At 37.2% G+C, this 16,544-nt stretch overlaps 1 protein-coding gene across 1 annotated transcript; it reads left to right on the plus strand.

The window, feature by feature from the left end:
- Positions 1-885: 885 nt before the first annotated feature.
- On the plus strand, positions 886-15,680 carry tfr1b (transferrin receptor 1b). Its single transcript, XM_062441365.1, has 19 exons — positions 886-936; positions 4,746-4,797; positions 5,090-5,300; positions 6,106-6,295; positions 7,054-7,191; positions 7,709-7,793; positions 8,163-8,285; positions 8,403-8,498; positions 8,588-8,727; positions 9,687-9,850; positions 9,972-10,091; positions 10,506-10,591; positions 10,689-10,752; positions 10,861-10,928; positions 11,018-11,085; positions 11,464-11,554; positions 12,006-12,233; positions 12,350-12,499; positions 12,859-15,680. The coding sequence occupies exons 2-19, from the start codon at positions 4,765-4,767 to the stop codon at positions 13,069-13,071; spliced, it is 2,268 nt and encodes a 755-aa protein (XP_062297349.1). The 5' UTR covers positions 886-936; positions 4,746-4,764; the 3' UTR covers positions 13,072-15,680.
- The last annotated feature ends 864 nt before the right edge of the window (positions 15,681-16,544 follow it).

Here is a 16,544-nt window from a genome sequence, read left to right on the forward strand (position 1 = left end):
TTTTAGCACAATATAATGGGTAGTAGGTCATTCTGATGGATATTTAATGCCTGACATGTTGCGCTACCCATGGTTTAAGCACAACGTAATGAGTAGTAGGTCATTCTGATAGATATTTCCAGCATGACAGGATGTGCTACCCTACTTGACGGGATGAGCTACCATGATTTCTTTAGGGTAGGTTATCCTGAGCGGGTAGGTCAGTTTATCAGACTTGTCTGAAAGCCTGATCTGGTAGGTCACCCTGAGGAGGTAGGTCAACTTTTCAGAACACCGGCAGCAAAACCCGGAACCAAAACATACACAGACAATGTCCATGCAGAAATGATACAATGATCTCAGATAAAATTTTCTTTTTATACTTCTAATTTTGCTGACCTCCGTGGGAAAGCGTCAACTCCCCCCACAGCCGAACTAAATGCACCAAACTTCGGATCTTGGTCAACTGACTGCCGGCCACTGATTGGTCAGAGAGTCTTCACTGGAAGAGTCATGCGCGTCCGACACAAGAGTAAAACCCGCCAGCGATTCGGCTCTCTTCTCTTGCTTTGTGTGTGACAAAAAGCCACATACAGTATTCTCTCAGTAAGTGCAGAATCACATACATCTCTTATTTCAACATAATGCCCTCAGTTTTGATTATTATTAGCAAATAATAGTCAACAATCAAGTACCCTTTTAGCAGATACAACATTATTCATTCTTAATAAGTGTCATCCAAATTTTACACCACACTATGTAGAAATTGGATTTTTTTAAGATAAGGGGGGTATACATGGGTGGCCTCTTGCTTGCCCTCAACCCTCCAAATGAATGAACTCGCCACTGCTCACGTGACTATGACGCCCCTGTAGGAAAGGCGGAAGTGAACCGTATAAGGACCAAAGGCACCGCTAACAGGAAGGCCATAAGGCGCGGAGCAGAGCCTGTACTCAGGTGAGAAACACGATAATTTACATATAATTCATTCACATCTTTTTAAATTTCGACATTTTATTTAGCTCTGTTGTCTCTTATGTGACGGGAGAGACATACAAGAGACACGTTTTTTGCTAACTAGCTCAATTTGGTGATGCTGCTGCAATGTCACCTGTTTTAGCTTGGTACGTGCTGGAAACATATGTGACCTCTTTTCATCTAAAAATAAATGTACTGCTGATAAACTGACATCATAATTGGCTTTTTATTTTAATACGAAACCTGCTGTCTTTATCCAGTCTCTTGGTTTGAACGTGTGAGTGAGTATTAGGGAGTTTTCTTGCTCAAGAATATAAAATGTCCTTGTCAAACATAAAAAAGGAAGATGTGGTTAGACATCAAAAACTCCACAAATGTGGTTGTAGTGGCTTTTTTGTCTTTATTCAAAGAGGATGCCTTTATATTGTGGAGTCATGCCACGATGAAACCCTCGTGTAACCACTCCCAAAACGATTGATATCATTTTATTTCTGACAAGGATTTTGCTTTATGTTTAAATAAATAGTAATGTATTGTTTTAGTTTGGAAAAACTTGTGGCTAATGCGCATAAATAAAAAAGCAAGGACATGTTGGGACTTCATCATTTGCACTTCCTCTTAATTTTTCACACCACCAGGACCACATGGTGAATATGTCTGCTCTACATGATGATAAAGAGGGATGAGTAACAAAGACTGGTGCTTTCGAGGCGGATAAATCTATACTAGGGCTGCAACTAATTATTTCATTATTAAATTATTTATTAATTAGTTTCTTGTTTAATCTGTTAGTTGTTTGGTTCATAAAATGTCAGAAAATTGTGAAATATGTCCCAAAGTGATGTCCCTCAAATGTCTTTTGTCCCGTCCAACAGTCCAAAATTCAAAGATAATTATGTAGTTAATTTAATATCATAGACGACTGAAGAAAATCAAATAATTTGGACATTTTCTTCTTAAAAAAGTGACTCAAAATGAGCAATCTATGATTATAATAGTTGTGCATCACAACTTCCTGAAGCCCAAACAACTTAACCACTGACTCTACATTGTATGTGACGTGCTTTTGTGTGTAGCTTTGTATTTTTATGTATCCTGGATGTTTTTTGCTTTTATAATGTTTATTACACTGTTATGTTTTTAATCTTGACCTACTGAAGGGACTGCACATGAAATCACTATTATTTTCTGGCCAATAGTCAAAATCTAAAAGATATCCAGTTTACTGTCACACAAATCAAATTTAAATTAGCAAATCCACACAAGTAAGCAGGTGAAACTTTCTGATATTTGAGAATTTCTGCTTGAACAATTTATTAAATGATTAATTGATTATCAAAATAGTTGCCAATTAATTTTCTCTAAATCAACGAATAGATTAATCAACTAATTGTTGTAAAAGTAAAAAAAAAAGTATAATAAACAATGAATTGTGATAGTTGAACATTAATATTATTTACAAACAATTCTGTGTCTGTGTTACATTTGCATTTTTGTGATTCATATTTTTTGCCTTTTTTTGTAAATAATTCTGGGGCTACTTTCCAGAAACGCCTGACATTTTTTTGGTATATTTTTAAGGCTTTTTAAAATTGCTTTTTACTGCAGCGACGGTTTAGAGAGTTGACAGGAAACAGAAAAAGAGAGAAAATGATGCGGTTCTGTGGCTTGTGTCTAGTAGACTACAAAAAGGAAATGCAGTGAAGTGCAGCTCTAATACTGGTGACACTGTTTCCACTGTCGTGTAGCTAATAACGGCCACCATATTGGTGTGTTTATCGGGTGATGATGAAAAGAAGCATGACCTATCTCTTCAGCTCTGGTAATACTTCTCCAGTTTGGGCTCTGGATTGAGGAAATGCTTGAGGCTTTTTTTCCCCCAGATTGTTTGATTAGTGCAGGATAATGTCTTATCATTATGACACACAGAGTTTCCATCCAATCACTGGAGGACAAGTCATTTACAGTTTCCCGGTTAAGCTCAGTAAACTTTAAGCATGCATAGCAGGTTTTTTTTGTGCATGTCTGGTCTGTCACCACCTACAGCATTATGAGGAAAGACACACCTTCAGGGACACGGAAGTTGTGGGTTTAAAGTTTTAACAGACATTTCTTTCACAAGTTTCCTTCTGAGAAGCCCGTTTGTAAATGCCTGTTTATAAATAAAACACATTTATCTTTTGTGGTGATACCTGTAGGTCTTTTTTTTTTGCCTTGTCTTGTGTTGTGTAAGCATGTGGGTGCAAGGTGTAGGTCAAACCAGTTTTTGGACGTCATTTGACATTTTGTATGGAGACAGTAATTAAAGGAAATGATTGTAGAATTCATCATGGATTCAATTTCTTTCTTTTTTCTTCTTCTTTTCTTTAACAAACCTTTTGGTACATTAAGTGTCAAACACTCAGAACAGGTTACCAGACAAAGTGAGCAAATGTCCTTATTTGTATTTGTATTTATAGCTGTATATATATTTATTTAGAAAATAATAAATCAGGAATGGGACTGAGTGATAATTTTATTGGCTACCAGTGAAAGAAATTTGTCAAAATTAATCACTGCAAGCAAACTGAGAAAAATAAAGCTAATAAAATGATTTCAATTTTTTTCTTTTCCTCAGATGAATAAAGTTATTCGCATTGAATATCAGTTTTATTTTGCAGATGCCTCCAAATAACTCAGTTTTCATTATAGATTCATCAGCTGATTATTTTCTTGGTTTATAAGTTGGTCTAGAAAATGTCAGAAAATGGCTACAATTGTCAGAGAAATGATTGGCAATTATTTTTAAAAATTGAATAATCGTCTCTTTTAAAAAAAAATGCAAAACATTTTTCGGTCCTTCTTTTAAATATGATTTTGATTTTTTTCTGTGTCATAAACTGAATTTTATTCTGAATTTTATCGGACTGCTGATAAGACGTTGAAGAAATATTTCACAATTTTGAGACATTTTATAGACAAAACAATTGATCTATAATAAAAATAAGTGTTAGTTGCAGCCCAATTTTGTCTTTCCTGTCCAAAATAAACAAATAAATGCACAAAAACTGTCACAACAGAAGAGCTACACTTCTCAGTGTTTAGTATTTTTGCATTAAACATGACTCCAACACTTAATTATTTATCAAAATAGGTGATAAGTTACCCTGTCGACTGCTCTTCAGTCACTAAATTGGAAAATATTCATATATATTCTGGCTGACTGAGTTTGCTTAGGATGACTCATGTTGAGTAGGGTATTTTATTATGTGATCATGATATAGATTTATGTCGTTATATAGTTTGTTTTTAATTTAAGAGCAAATGGGACACAGTCAAGAAAGCCTTTTTAATTTTTTGTGGTCATTTTTTTTTGGATGCAACAATCAAAAAAATCCAATATTTGTATTAATCAGTATCTAGTGTATTAAGGTGTATTCTCTGCAACATTTCAAATCAATAGAGATATTAATAGAAAAGATATCTTAGTGTTAACTCAATGAAATACACATAAACACACACAGTACTCAGGCTGTATAAAATAAGTCCAGTTTGGATTTGTACAGTTTGAGTCTGTTTGTAAAAAAAACAGTCTGCCCGTTAACAGAGGAAACACTCAACTTAAGATCTGTGTGAATAGCAGCTCTGTTTTAAAAAATATGACTCACCGCATGTTGCCTCCTCCCTCCTTCCCTCCCTCTCTCTTTCCTCTGGTCGTTTTGTGCCCTGCTTTCATCTTTCCTTCTGCCTTTTGCGTTCTTAATTTGCTGCCCACAGCCTCACAGTCTCGGTCATATTCTGTCTTTCAGGACAGTAATCAGGGCAACAATGGATCGAGTGAGGTCTGCGTTTAACAGTGTGGTGAGTGTTTGTGTTTTCTCACTGGAATGATTTGTCATGGAAATGCAATCATTTATTAGATTTGTTACCTGCATTTAGATTTTTACTTCTTTTTTTGTATATGCTTCATGGTCACTTGATTGAATAGAAAAGATGGAGTTTAGCTTCATTTTTGAGTGGCTGAAATAAAAAACTATCTTTTTAAAAATTTAAATAATTGGACCTTTGTAAGCCTCCCGTCCTCTCCTGCAGCTGTGAGATTAGGAACACATTGGTCTCACAGTTTTCCTTCTTATCTTCCCCTGTTGTCCAGATTAAAAGTGAGCGGTACAGCAGGTTCACTCTGCAGCCCGAGGAGGATGGAGAACGACATGTTGAGGTCAAGCTGCATGATAATGCCACGGATGACGACACTGAGGTCGGCCAGGCGGGAGGATCGCCGAGCTTCAGGCCAGCACCTCCACGTCAGAGCCGAAATACCCTCTGCTACATGGCCCTGGGACTCCTGATAGTCTTTGTTATTGGTAGGCAGCGCTAATCTCTTTCTTAGTCTTTCTCTGTTTACTAAACTTTAACCATTTTCAAACAGTTGAGATCTGCAACTAAATTTATTCTCATTACATTTTCTCCAGAGCCAATCTGTTAAATCCAAATGATTTGTTTTGGCCAACAGTCTAAAACCAAAAACACTCAGTTTATGATCAGTGCAGATTTTTACATTTGAGAAGCTGCCAACTGTGAATTTTTGCTGGGGGAAAAAAAAACGTATCTGATAATTAACTGATAATTAAGATTTGATATTAACTTCTCAATTGACACTCAAAAATTTGTTTTTGTTACCTATGTTTCTACTTTCACTGTTCAGAACAATGATGGGCAGAGTTTGGCTCTAAAAGGCTGCTAAAGGGTGAAAGTCTTCCTCTTCTTCTTCTTTGGAAACAACTGTGGATTGTTTCACTAACACTTACAAAAGTTTGATGTGGAAACTTCTGGTGCAAGCTTTTCAGTAGGATACATCTTGTGTCCAGCAGTTTGAACCCTGTAACTGAATGTTTTAGTTGACAAAGCATGTCAGACACACTTTATTATTCCAAGCAGACTACATGTTAAATTCTGACTCTGGGGACAACTTGAGAGACCTGGAAGATTCATAATAATAATGCTTTATAAAGTCAGATTTTTGTCATGCAGAAAGCCAGTGCAAAGATCTGATATCTGGAGTCATGTGTATTTATCTTAGTGAGGTCACTATTGGCAGATTTACATCACTGTTTTAAAACGTACTACTTTTTAAAACCGGTTCTGATGTCTGCACCCTATGTCTTCCAGGGTACATGGTTGGATTCATAAGCCATCGTAAACCTCGGGTGGAGGCAGTGAGTTGTAGTAAAGGAACGGAAGTGGAAGAACAGACGATAGTGGATGTTCCACGGCCTGCAGAAGTCCAGCTGGACTGGAACGACGTCACTGAACTTCTCAAACAGAAGCTCACGGCCCCAAACTTTGTCCAGACTCTGAGGTAAACTTTTCATCTGTACACAAGTGTACGTGTTAGTCCGTCTCTCAGTACGCTCCGACTACTCCACTCTGTCTGTGGCACTCAGCTTCAAGCCTATCTGTTCCTACTGAATACAGAATATAAGTTATCTAGTTAAACATATTTAGTAATAATAGTAATCATTTTTTTTCTTAAGCACCTTTCATATTATTATATTTAGACTCCAATTAAATTTAGATTAAGGCATTATGATTAGTGTTTTGGCAGATCATTCTAAGTATGAGGAAACTGCCACAAAAGTCATATAAGCCACTTAATAACAAATTAAATAATAACAAAGTTTGTTGCCGTCTAAAGAAAACTGGGTATCCTCAAGTTTGGTGATTGTTATATTTTAAAATAAGTCCTTCTAATAAGTTGACACAAATTTCTGTCCTCTCAGACTCATGAAACTCACTTATACACTCTCTTAAAACTGACTAGATTTTCTTAAGTGTTTTGTCACCAAGTAATCAGCAAACTGATCTACAGAACAGAATACATATGCATAAAAGCAGTGTTTAGTATCGCCTTAAAATCCTATCAGCCTCATCATTTCTCGTAATGTGCCCTGACAATGATGAGTGACATTTATAATAAAGTACGTTGTTTGTTCATAAGACAGTTAATGACTCATCTCTACGCCTTTTTCTCAAATGAATGTTTAACTGAAAAAGTCATTTTTGAAGACTGAACCGAAACAAACTTGGCAGGGTAATTAAATGTTCTTTGTTTTGCAGAGACTTTGATCTACCCAACCATTCAGCAGGAAGCGAAGACGATAAGAAACTGGGAAATCGCATGTTTGAAGAGTTCAAGACGCTTGAGATGGAGCCCTGGACTGACAAACACTACGTTCAGCTGCCAACGCCAGACAGGTTGATAAATTAAATCATTTATAAAATGAAATACAATTATTGTTTTATTTAAGAGGTATTGGTAAGTTTGAAAGGCTGTAACGCCTACATGGTTAAAGTGGAAATAGACAGCTTTTTTGCATTAACTTTAATTATTACTATTAATTATTATGAAGTAAATGTTGATTGTACAGTATAATGGATATAGAATGACACCATTGGTCTTTAGATTGGTTCCCTATAAGCCTCATATCTATAATAATAATAATTTGTCTTATTCATTGTCTTAATGCTATATGATAAATGTGGAATATTGAACAAGCAAATCTGATGACACGTTAGGAGGGGGAATAGTTGAAAAGGTGTCTGTTTCCACTTTAAACATGTTGGTGTGCTTACAGTGTCACAGCTTGACTTTAGGATGGTGCTATTATCCACTGACCGTAAAGGTCTCTGGATCACAGTAAAATGTGTCATTGGTAAAACAAAACAAACAAACCAACGACATCATAACAAGCTTTTGTCCTCTCCTTGGCAGCAATCACACAAACCGTGTCGTTTTTGGTTCAGAGGTCTTCGAGCCTAAGGGATATCTTGCATACAGCGCTACTGGGAAAGTTCAGGTGAGTTAAAGGACAAGTGCGTAAGATTTAGTGGCATCTAGTGGTGAGGTTGTAGATTGCAACCAACTGAATGGCTCTCCTTACCGTTCCCTTCCAAGCATGTATAGGTAGGCTGTGAAACTAGATATAAAGGGCTCATTCTAAAGTACCACAAAATAAGAATTGCAGTGTTTTTGTTTATAAAACACAAATTAAAACATACTTATGAATATATTATATTTCTGCCAAGTCTGTCCTACTAGATGCTGCCAAATTCTACACACTGCACCTTTTAATATAGTTGACACTTACATAGCCAAAACCTAAAGATGTCTGCTTCTTGTTAAAATGTATTTGTCATGTACCTAACTTGTATGTGTGTGTGTGTAGGGCAAGCTGGTGTATGGCAGCTATGGTCGAAAAGAGGATCTGGATGTTCTGCAGAAGAAGAACGTTGAGCTGAAAGACTGTGTGTTGCTGCTCCGAGCTGGAAAACTTAGCTTTGCAGAGAAGGTATGTGTGTGGGATTTTTAACCCTTTTTATATGCCTTGTATGATTTTTTTTTTTTTTTTTTTTTTAAGGAACATGATTGGAAACTTGTTTTCATGTTTGTTATTCTGTTTCTTCAGGTAGATAATGCTGAAGCAAAGGGGGCCTCTGCTGTTCTAATCTACCCTGACCCTCAAGACTACACGTATACAATAACAACAGAACTCTACGGACATGTAAGTTTGTCAGGTTCATAGTAAGTCAATTAACCAAGTAGCCAGAGCTAGAAAGTATAATCGTATTGTTTTGTTTGTGTGTCCTTCAGGTCCATCTGGGTTCAGGCGACCCCTACACCCCTGGATTCCCCTCCTTCAATCACACCCAGTTCCCCCCAACTAAGTCATCTGGTCTCCCTCAAATCCCAGCCCAGACTATCACCGCCAGCGTGGCAACAACTCTTCTACAGTAAGAATACACAGACGCACTATGACGACTATTGACAACAGAAAATGCTTCACACTTTAGTAGAGTCACAGTGTAACTCATAGTACTATTAATCTACAGTCATGGTGCTAGAGGTCTTTGGATAAAGGCATCAACTCAAAAGCATATGTTTAGTCGATATTTTAGTAGCACTTGCTTAGAAAAAGACTTGAAGGTAGACTTTAGAATGATATTACTGTATTGATTTGTATATAACTGTACTGTACTCCATATATCTGTATATATTGGTTTTGGAAAGCCTTTTCTTCATGATATCTTTCACTCCAAAGACTCAGTTTATATGATTAACTTTGATCACTACTATTATTCTTGTATTTTGTTATTTTTACTCTGTTAAAGCAACAATAATCCATATTTTTTTATAATAACAGTCAAATGATAAGATGTAATATCAGAAGTGTCACTGTCAATGATGAACTTGAGGACATTGTTTAGTTGTTCTGGTGTAACTTGACTGTTCTGGTTCACTCTCAGCACTCTCATGGTGGTGTTGATTTCAGAGATAAACCCACTGTACACTACCTGCTCAGCACACCATAAACAAACACAGTTAGTGACTAGCTGGTGAACCTAGTGGAGCATTTAGTAGCTAAAGAGCCAGATATTTCCCTCAGTAGCTCAAAAACAGCCAAAAAAGAGTGAATATTGGACTTACATTCACCAGGTGGACAGAAACACAACTCTAAATGAATAAGGATGTTGCTCTGTTTCTGCTGGATGTGGAAAAAATATTCTAACATCCTAACATAACCCCCCTCCCCATGTGGCCAAACAAAAAAAAAGTTGAAGGCGGTTTAACTAATTCTGTAAATAAATGTGTTAAATGTGCTCACTAAATGGATGACTGGAAGACAAGCAACAGCTGTAAATATTTCCAGTGTTAATTCACCCAATTCCTCGTCTCTCTGCACCCTCTCCAGGAAAATTGGAGGCCCTGCAGCAGATGCAAGCTTTAGAGGAGGCATCAACTCAGTGTCTTACACACTGGGAGGCAGCGAGAACGTCACTGTCGAGGTGAACAACGCGCTGGTCAACACGGAGCTTCACAATGTGTTTGGAGTCATCAAAGGATTCCAAGATCCTGGTAGGACTAATTCATATGAACTATTTTCCCTTCAATAATTCAGAGTGGTGTTTTTTTTCTTTTATTGTACATTTAAAATCTGTTGTACTAACGTGTTTTGTGTCTGTGCATGTAACTGCAGATCGCTACGTTGTGCTGGGAGCCCAGAGAGACGCCTGGGGGAAAGGTTACGCCAGAGCCGCTGTTGGCACATCCATGCTGTTAGAGCTGGCCAAGGCTTTTCATGCGATGGTGGAGAAAGGTAACAGATGGAGTATTTTGCATACATAACAGAGGCAGTATTATCAGTATCCTAGACAATGTGTCTCCACTTCAGGGACACATAACTGAGTTTGTAGATCAGGGAGATGCCACCATGTTGGAGGAGCGACAACTCTTTCTTTCTGTTTTGTCTATGTATAATCTGAAAATATGCCACTGTTGATTTATAACAGATCTTCAATATTCACTGATTAGATTAAATAACCAGATTTAACTGTTACTTCTGTTAAATGCTTGTATTGCAGTTATATCTGCACTATTAGTAGTATTTGTTCACCAGTATGTTGTAGACTCCCAGTTACTCTAACTATAAATTAGTGTGTTTCCTTATTGTTGTGCTGGTGTATTTTGCAGGACATCACTTGATAATGCCCCCTATGTATCCTCTTTTTAGATTTATTTAGGCCCAGGAGAAGTCTGGTGTTTGCAAGCTGGAGTGCTGGAGAGTATGGAAGTGTTGGCGCCACCGAGTGGTTGGAGGTGAGAGCTAAGTCGCTTTTATAAGGATCTAAAAAATAAAGCATCGTCTGATGTTCTACAAATGATCTTTATCGTGTGTGTGTGTGTTTGTTCTTAGGGTTACATGTCCTCTATTGACAAAAGCGTTTTGACCTACATAAGCCTGGATGGAGCGGTCATGGGTATGTACAGTACATACAGTACATTATATATGCATCACAGTATAGATGCACATATTTCTGTGTTCAGATGCTTACGTTGTCGCTGACTACAGTATGTTTCCTCACAAGGTCGTGGAAGCTTTATAGCCTCAGCAAGTCCACTGCTGTACAGCCTCATTGAGAGCACACTGAAAGAGGTAACAACAACATCCCACTTCACATTGTGATCCAGTCCAGATTGTGTCCGCTGAGTTTGTAATTAGTGTAATTTCACTTGTCTGCACAGGTGAAAAGTCCTCTTGGTTCTGGAGCTGTGTACGATATGGTGGGGAAAAGTAACTGGGAGGCCAAAGTGTAAGTAATAAACCAGCATAGAAAGAGGTTTTTTTCCAGCATTGACAGTGTCAGTTAAAGTTTCCTACTCCTTTTAATACTACTGTTTATCACTCATGCTCGACTTTAGACATTTTTACGAGGACAGTTTTTTTTAGTTTTTCATGTTTCATAGAAATGTAGTTCTTCAAATACAATGATAAATCTAAACCTACAAAAAATCTAAGGCCGGGTATTATTTGATTGGAAAAGTTTTAGACTCTAGTGCCGACATGAAACCTGCGTCTTGCCAAAGTTCTGGAGTGTTAAATAAACTCTATCTTTTGCTTTTGTTGTAGAAAGGAGTTGTTTTTGTTGCTAATAGCTGCCTGTAATAATTTTACACAATAATTTTTGCAGACTGAGACCAATGGCAATGGACGACCCCGCTTATCCGTTCTTGGCCTTCTCTGGGATTCCCTCCATCTCTTTCCACTTCATCAATCCTAATGTGAGTCTACATTCAAAACAGACTGGACATTTAACCACAAGAAGTACAAATGGGAACGTTTACATGTAAAAAACTCTTTACTGTTGGAAATCCTTTTTCATTTGTATCACTCCATCTATCTAAGGAGTTAATAATAATAATAATAAATACAATTATGTTAAAAACCAATTGGCATAAAAAGGTTTGTCATTTTCTTTAAAAAAGAAAGGAAAAAGTCAAACAGTAGAAACAAATCAAAACAAAGTTAATTGCACAAGTTCCCTAAATAGTTTTATTTATTTTGGGGGGATTTAAAGCGATCATGAGACAGCCAGTTTCTTAAATATAACTGTTTATGTGACGTTTGCGGAAGTTTATTATGATTCCAAATTTTTGTTTCAAATTGTGATGTTTTGGTTAATTTGTTTATCTTTTGTACTGAAATTGCATCTGTGTGTTTTTCTGTCTGAAGACTGAATACTACACCTACTATGGTACCAACCTGGACAGCATGGATAACCTCGATTATCAAACCAACCATCGCACCGGTGAAATAACCGCAGTGGCTGCACAGTTTGCTGGCCAGATGGCTCTGCGACTGGTCCACGACCACCTGCTCAACCTGGATGTGAGCCGATACGGAGGCCTCATTACCAAGTCCGTGAGCCAGATCTATAGACGTGTTAAACAGCTCTCTCAGGTCGGTCTCTCAGCATCTTTCTTACATGTTTTGAAGTTTGACTGAACTTCTTTAAGTGTGCTATGACCACAACATTTTGTCCTTTGCTGATGTTTATTTGACTTTCTTTTCTATAGTCTGGTCAGCTGAAGGATGTGAGCCCTAATTGGCTAAACCTTGCACGAGGCTCCTTCCAACGAGCTGCTAGCAGCATCACAAACGACATCTACAACACAGACTTGTACGACAAGGAGGCCTGTCGAATCCTCAACGACAGGATCATGAGTGTAAGACACTTACTGTTCTGTGTTTTTTGTTCATCAAAACTCTTCCAAAGAACGGTTGTTAGCAGGGTGCACCATCTTATATACATGTAACACACTGAAGGATACTTAAACTTAGGAGCCCGCTGCCACTGTAACTGTATAACTGCGTAACTTATTCAGCTGCTTGAAGCCAAAAGAAGTGTGCATGATTTAGCTTTCAACGGAATGTGAAACTTCTGAGTGCAACTCTAGATCAGATGTATTAATCTAATATTCAAGTAATAATGCTGATAGTATGTCATTTTATAAAACATATTGGTAGCACTGTAATCATCTTGGGGTGTTGGATGTTTTAATGATTATGATTTTTACCATCATAGGTTGAGCGCTCCCTCATCTCTCCATATGTGTCCCCCATCGACACTCCTTTCCGTCACCTCCTGCTGGGCCGCGGCTCCCACACTCTGGCCTTCATCACTGAGACCACCGACATGGAGCAGCTCCACACCCAGCTGGCCCTGGCCACCTGGAACCTGCAGTTGTGCGCCAACGCCATGGTCGGTGACATCTGGGACCTTGACAACGAAATCTAAAGAAGGGGGGGGGGGTGGGGGTTGTGAGACACAGGTGAGACACAGGGGGTTGTTCAAATTAGCAAGTGAACACATACAAGAGTGAAAGAAAACGATGAATGAAGCAGAGGGAGGAGCTCCAATATCAGCACTTAAGCACAAGCTGTCTATCAGAGGTCATTAAAGCCCCATGCTTTATATAAATGCTTATATTCCGTTATTTTGAAGGGATCTGACTCTTAATCCCACAAAACCTCAGGAGGGCATGATAAAGTATTCAACTTGAAGCTAAAACATTTTTTTAAAAAAAAAGAAAAAAAAGTGAAATGTTACCCAACACTTGAAGAAATTGCATACTATAGACAGATCTGCCTCCTCCTCCTGACTGCACTCTTAAAAGTGTCGTGCCAGTCGAAGCCTTTGCTGTGACCTCTTGCCATCGAAGCACTGAAGACCTTATTTAAGTTTTTTTTATCAGTGGCAGTGCCCACTATAAAGTTATCGTTTGTCTTTTTATACGACGTTATCGGAAGCAGTGCCTTCCATAATTATGACGGTTATACTGTCTAATCCTACAGCAGCATCTGCTACACATATGACTCCTCAACTGTTGCTGACAAAATGGAGCCCGCGATGAAGTTTAAAATGTCTCTATTTCGGTAATGCTTTTATTTTGCAGGTCTCAGTTTAATGCTAATTTCCTGGAAATGTTTTGAGAAGTTTGCAGGTATTTAACAGCATATTTCCAGGACATTTTACAGACTGGGTACAAATTATATTAAAAAATGGGGAAAAAAATGTTAGTTCAGTTGGCATGTACCTATACAATATAATATAATAATATTTTTGTTTTTTTTATTGATTTTTCTAATGATTTGTACCAAACTACACCACTCTGAATAACAAAAAAAGAACATTTTAATACCTGCAAATTACTCATAGAATGTCCAGGAAATTTGTGTAAAAATGAAAGGACTTACAAAATAAGTGTTACTTTTCTTTCTGCCCTGCTCGTCTCCCTCACACAAAGAGATATTAACTGCAGCAGCTACTCAAAAAAAAAAAAAAAGACGTTACTTAAAAACTTTGAAAGGGAGAAATGAAGGGTAGAAAAGAGTTTTTCCTGATTTGGCAACAGGAACTGGTACGATTTTTGTCTGTCAAAAACAAGACCAGGGGTAGATAGAAACGGACAAGAAAATATTATTTATACATGAAGTGTTTAACGGGGGGGGGGAAATAAGTAAACTGAATGCATAAAAAGCCATCCAGAAACAAGTAATACATTTAAAAAGCCCACTTTTATGACAATGAATTGGTTGCATAATTTGCAAGAAAGCCATTTATGTTGCACAGTCTACTTTGGAGCAGTTAATACTATGATAAATTATCGGGAGCAGTGCCTTCCATAATTAAACCCATTATCGGGAGCAGTGCCTTCCATAATGACAAGCAGTGATGGTAGTTTTTTCCTACCAGTGAATGTGTGTGTTTTACGTGTGTATTTATCGAGAGCAGTGTCTCTCATATTTCACTTGAAGGGTGGAACAACTTATCGGGGACAGTGTTTCCCAGAGTTTTATACTTGACATATTTATTTGATTTGTCTTTATTTTTGGATTATATATATGTGTGTGTGTTTAGACACGGTCCTCCTGACCTCCAGAGTGTGTGAGCTTCTGATTTTGTTTTACATTTTTGCCTTGTGCTCAGATTTCTGTTTCATGCTGTAGTCTTCATACAACAAAATCAGTCCCATTTTAACTGTTGACGCACAGGACTGTGTAAATGCACTATATTCATAATCATTATACTTATCTGCAAAGCTGGTTTGTCTATCTAGTTAGAGAAGAGAGATTTCAACATGTAGCTTTTGTGTTAGTCAGACTCACAGATCATATACTACATGCATATGAATTCACTCCTGATGTTTACCCTGATCCCAGGCTACATGTCTCTCCATAACATTTGTTTCCTGCATGTTACTGTACTGCTTTATTGAGGTGTAGCTCAGTCTTACTGTATGAATTACAGATGATTCAAATATTTCAATTTTAGGGTTCAACCAATGTGTCTTTTTTTGTTTGTTTTGAATAATAGTTTTGTATCTAAGCTACTGTATTATCTGATATCTTTTCCCCCCCCCAAAGTTATTGTTTTCTTCCAAACTATATCGTCATACCTTCTAAAAATGGTAGCATAAAAAAAATTACATTTGAAATATTTGAAGCCTGGATCCAAACAGTAGTGATCATGTTAAAATAAAGGTATCAGTCATCGTCATATATAACCAAATTACACTCCACTTTCTTTTATTTTAACATCCACCATAGAGCCGGCAAAATTTTGGTTAATTATTTTTCAGGTTTTTGGATAAATAAACATATTTGGTTGTTTCCCGATCAGGTCAGTTCTGTTGAACTTCAAGTTACAGACTGGTTTTACTCGTTGTTTTCTTTGTTTGTTCATCTGTTCAAAGTATAAAGAAAAGCCTACTGAATTATTGCTTTAAGAAAATACTGTAATTGTTGCTCAGTTCTTTGTACATGAAAAGTTTTTGAAATTATGTTTCTGTGATTTCCATGTTCAACAGAAAAGAGTAATAAACCCTCTGGCTTAGCATCCAGTAAATCTACACTTGGTATCAGTTTGTGTGTTGGTAAAAAAAAACAAATGGACAGAAAGTGGTTGTTGAAACAGTTTCCGGTTTTGTGGTGATTTACAGTATATCTCTTTTTTCATAATTATCTTATTTGAGTGCTACTATGCTAGCATCCTTTTTTTTTTTTTTTTTTTAATGTTCAGAAAATAGAAGTTTATGAAAATCTCATTGGGAACCAGTTGGATCTCCAATGTTTCATCACAGCCAGTTCATGAAAATGCCTTTCTATATTTATGCAATATATTTGTAGCAGCAGCTTAAAACATGTTTAATTATTTCATTCTGTTTATCACAATTTTAAGGGCTTTTCATCAGTAAGTAAATAAAGAGAAGTGTTCAATCAGTTAAATGTGTTAAGAACTTTGCAGCTAAAAATATTAAGTATTACAATTTTATGTAATTTTATTATTGCTTTAATACATGTAAACAAACATGTAAGAAAACATATCAAATTGATAATATGAGTTAAAATTAGGCCTACATCTAAAGTTTAAAACTATTTTTTAAGACACTTGCTTTTAGACTATTTAACATCGCCTTAATTTTGAAACCAAAACCTTCTCACAGGAAGTGCCATTATTTTGGTATTTCCGGTCTAGCAGCAGCAGCGTTGGAGCGCTCCAGTTGCGTGTAGGGTTACGCACGGTGACGCAGGCGCACTGGGAGCGTCCCGGAATTACTGGATGAGAGGGTCAGAGAGAGATAACCATGGAGATAACGGATCCGCTAAATTTTACCCGTTACCGATAAACTGCGCGGTTTCCCAGCGAAGGACTGACCGGAGGAGGGGACTCTTATTTCCGCAGAAGTCGTCTTCACAGGTCGGTGTTTG

The sequence above is a fragment of the Scomber scombrus genome, chromosome 20 (assembly GCF_963691925.1).
Source record: "Scomber scombrus chromosome 20, fScoSco1.1, whole genome shotgun sequence".
NCBI classification, from domain to species: Eukaryota; Metazoa; Chordata; class Actinopteri; order Scombriformes; family Scombridae; genus Scomber; species Scomber scombrus.

Excerpts from the sequence above, each read along its gene's own strand:
- tfr1b (XM_062441365.1), top strand. The coding sequence starts at position 4,765 with ATGGATCGAGTGAGGTCTGCGTTTAACAGTGTG. Across the intron at positions 8,728-9,686 it reads GTGGCAACAACTCTTCTACA|GAAAATTGGAGGCCCTGCAG; the intron begins GTAAGAATACAC and ends CACCCTCTCCAG. Across the intron at positions 10,929-11,017 it reads TTGAGAGCACACTGAAAGAG|GTGAAAAGTCCTCTTGGTTC; the intron begins GTAACAACAACA and ends TTGTCTGCACAG.